The following is a 4,026-nucleotide window of genomic DNA, read 5'->3' on the forward strand; positions in this document are numbered from 1 at the left end:
GGGCAATGGAATGAAATGGAGTGATTCCATGCGTACCTGCGTATTCAAGGGCCAGATAACCAAAAGTGCCAGCCAGCCTGGTTTCAACAGAAAACTTTCCATCAGGGGCCAGCTTGGAGAATTCCCAAAACAAAAAATACTTGTGCCATTTTGACTTCTTTTGAAGTTGAAAATTCTTCAGAGAAATAATCCCAACAGCAATGTTAAAATACACACAATAGTCCCAAAATAGGGACATCCAGTTATGCCACTGCAGTAAGATCACCTGAAATATCACATAGAAAACAGCCACAAACCAAAGATCGCCCATGTGGCATGGCACTGAAACCGTTTACAATGTTAGTAACAAAGTGAGGAAGGATACTATGAAATTAGCCAGGGACTTGCACACCAAAACCAATTTCTGGCCTGATAAATCTTTTGTTCACGGATGATATGTTATAAACCATATACATTTCACACTTTGCATACGTATAGAAGTTCAGTTCGGCTAAACTTAACAGAAAGGAAGTATATCTCTAGGTGATAATGACAACTCTTCCATGTTACACTTAAGCTCAGTACCTTGTAAGGATTTTGTGCTAGAGGGTGTAGATTTGTGTAATAGTAGATAAAAATCAACTCTCTAATACCATTTTTAAATATTTCTAATAAATTTTTATATTTCTAAATCAAATTTCGTGAATTTGCCAGAATTCTAAATTCCATTGCTAATTTTTAAATAGCTGCACACATATGTTATTGCAGTTTAGGGTGGGATAACTGTGTACACTGTTCCAGGTGGGAGAAATCTGTGCATAGATTGATAAAGGAAAAAAAAACCACTTGCTATTCAGAAAAAATACCAAAAAAAGTCGTGAGGACAAGTATGGTACAAAAAATTGTTCCTATTTATTCAAGCTATGTACTTTACTTCAATAATGCAGATTCATAAGGCTGTTTAACTTCACTTCAATAATGTAGATTCATATAAGGATGGTATAAGAAACACGTTGAAGCCATTCTACTTGAATATAAGACTAACCCAGGTAGACCTTTTACTTGAATATCTAAGCCTAACCTAGGTAAACCCAAAAAAGTAAACCCACGGCTCGTAACAGAGAACCAACAAAGTGGCAAGTGGATTCGACAGATCAGGCTACCCTTCCGGGCTAAATGCATTATTCACTTTGCTACAGGCAAAACTATGTTGCACTTTTAAAACCCTTTTATGGACCCTGTACCCTACTTTTCTTTCCGGCATAAATCAAATTGCTTTTGAATACTGTTTGTCTACACTAATTAAGCCTTCAAAATCCATATTTTCTGAGCAAAAGAAGGAAAACTATATTGCAAGACTTACCTCTAGATTCCTCAGAGTGCAATGATGAATAAATCCAGATGTATAATTATAATACATATATTTGGTCATAATACCATATGCTGCATATGTGTACTTGGACTCCTCAGGGCCATACAGGACAATACTGGTTCCAGGCTCTGATGGTGTAATCCAAGAGACAATAACAGTTGTACCCTCATAGTCTCCTTGAGTGATATGAACCTGGTAAAATCAAAGCCCTAAACATCAGCTGATTCTTCCTTAGATGCCATTTAAAAAATTAGACTGTTCATTCAAGTTGAAAATAACAAAGAAGAAGAAGAGACAGCATTACCTGTTGGGGAGCATTGTAACCAGGGGGGACATAAAAAGCACCACTGTCCATGGGCATATCCACATTATCGTTAACCCTACGCACATATCTGCTAGTAATTCCTGCTTCAACTGATATACAAAAACTGAACGCCACCAATACAAATAACATTAATGAGTGCTGTTTGATTGCTTCCATTTTGCAGCCCAATCAAAACACAGAGTTTGAACTCTGTCAAGTTCTCTGCATAAATGTCTACCATTGATATTCTCCACTGTATATCTATCCTTTATATTCTCCGCTGTATATATATCTGTAAACGCTAAATGATTGAAGAACTCCTACGAAAGTGGGCTTCTCCGAATATGCTCAATGGATATTCAAAATACATCAGATTTTAAATGGGTTTTGTTCTTGGTCAAGGCATATTGTACTGCAAGTATTTTAATGGTTGATCGAGATATTGCGCTGCAAGGGTTTCGTTGTATCTGCCCAATGGGTACGCCCTTTGCATTCCTGTTTACCCACGACTCTATTGGTCGAGTCAGCCCGTGACATGGGAATGGCATCTCTGGAATAAATTATGTAATGGATATTCGAACACCTCACCTTTCTATTGATTTTGACTCTGTTATCTTCTCGATGGCATTGCATTCCAAAGTATTTTAAATCGTAATCTAGGATAAGGACTGATTTCATAAATATATGGGGAAGCTGATGTTGTGGGCTTTACTGCAATAATGCAGATTTATGAAGGAACGGTACAAGAAACAGGTCTTTTATTTAGGTTGTGGGCTTTACTGTGATCATGCGAAGTTGGGATTCTTTTTCTCTCACAGAGCTATACAAAGGGCAGGAATGAGGACAAGTATGGTACAAAAAATTGTTCCCACAGGCGACATCGAGGGCAATGGAATGAAATGGAGTGATTACATGCGTACCTGCGTACTCAGGGGCCAGATAACCAAAAGTGTCGGCCAGCCTGGTTTCAACAGAAAACTTTCCATCAGGGGCCAGCTTGACCAACTCGAAATTCGAGACCTTGGCCCTCATGTCGTCGCCCAGAAGGATATTAGAGGGCTTCAGATCTCTGTGAATGAAGCTCGTCTGTGCAAGGCTGTGCAGGTACTCAACTCCGCGGGTGACATCGAGGGCAATGCTAAGCCTCTGTTTCCATTCTAGCGGCCTCAGCCCGGCCGCCGCCCATTCAAACAGATGCAGACTCAGCGGCCCCTGGGGCATATACTCGTACACCAGCATCTTCTCCCCGCCGTCGATACAGTACCCAAGGGGACGAAGCCGATGCGCTGCTCAGGCAGTTAAGGAGTTGCAGCTACCTCAACATAATCTAACGACTCAAAATGGCTCAATCGTCTAACATATCATCTAATGGTGCAAAGTAATGACACGTAGGCAGAGAGCAAAGTTGATAAGGAAGTATATCTCTAGGTGATAATGACAACTCTTCCATGTTACACTTAAGCTCAGTACCTTGTAAGGATTTTGTGCTAGAGGGTGCAGATTTGTGTAATAGTAGATAAAAATCAACTCTCTAATACCATTTTTAAATATTTCTAATAAACTTTTATATTTCTAAATCAAATTCCGTGAATTTGCCAGAATTCTTAATTCCATTGCTAATTTGTAAATAGCTGCACACATATGTTATTGCAGTTTAGGGTGGGATAACTGTGTACACTATTCCAGGTGGGAGAAATCTGTGCATAGATTGATAAAGGAAAGAAAAACCACTTGCTATTCAGAAAAAATACCAAAAAAAGTCATGAGGACAAGTATGGTACAAAAAATTGTTCCTATTTATTCAAGCTATGTACTTTACTTCAATAATGCAGATTCATAAGGCTGTTTAACTTCACTTCAATAATGCAGATTCATATAAGGATGGTATAAGAAACACGTAGAAGCCATTCTACTTGAATATAAGACTAACCCAGGTAGACCTTTTATTTGAATATCTAAGCCTAACCTAGGTAAACCCAAAAAGGTAAACCCACGGCTCGTAACAGAGAACCAGCAAAGTGGCAAGTGGATTCGACAGATCAGGCTACCCTTCCGGGCTAAATGCATTATTCACTTTGCTACAGGAAAAACTATGTTGCACTTTTAAAACCCTTTTATGGACCCTGTACCCTACTTTTCTTTCCGGCATAAATCAAATTGCTTTTGAATACTGTTTGTCTACACTAATTAAGCCTTCAAAATCCATATTTTCTGAGCAAAAGAAGGAAAACTATATTGCAAGACTTACCTCTAGATTCCTCAGAGTGCAATGATGAAAAAATCCAGATGTATAATTATAATACATATATTTGGTCATAATACCATATGCTGCATATGTGTACTTGGACTCCTCAGGGCCATACAGGACAAT

At 38.7% G+C, this 4,026-nt stretch overlaps 1 protein-coding gene across 1 annotated transcript; it reads right to left on the reverse strand.

Moving 5' to 3' along the window:
- Window positions 1-1,295: 1,295 nt before the first annotated feature.
- LOC149222404 (purple acid phosphatase 2-like) lies at window positions 1,296-1,974 on the reverse strand. The gene is made up of 2 exons (XM_089383100.1): window positions 1,656-1,974; window positions 1,296-1,543 (listed from the first exon to the last, which is right to left on the reverse strand). The coding sequence occupies exons 1-2, from the start codon at window positions 1,830-1,832 to the stop codon at window positions 1,325-1,327; spliced, it is 396 nt and encodes a 131-aa protein (XP_089239226.1). The 5' UTR covers window positions 1,833-1,974; the 3' UTR covers window positions 1,296-1,324.
- Window positions 1,975-4,026: the final 2,052 nt, after the last annotated feature.

This window comes from Pinus tabuliformis, chromosome Q (assembly GCF_031772625.1).
Source record: "Pinus tabuliformis cultivar Carrire ecotype Pingquan chromosome Q, CPIR1, whole genome shotgun sequence".
Classification (NCBI taxonomy): domain Eukaryota; kingdom Viridiplantae; phylum Streptophyta; class Pinopsida; order Pinales; family Pinaceae; genus Pinus; species Pinus tabuliformis.

Excerpts from the sequence above, each read along its gene's own strand:
- LOC149222404 (XM_089383100.1), bottom strand. The coding sequence starts at position 1,832 with ATGGAAGCAATCAAACAGCACTCATTAATGTTATTTGTATTGGTGGCG. Across the intron at positions 1,544-1,655 it reads GTTACAATGCTCCCCAACAG|GTTCATATCACTCAAGGAGA; the intron begins GTAATGCTGTCT and ends TGATTTTACCAG.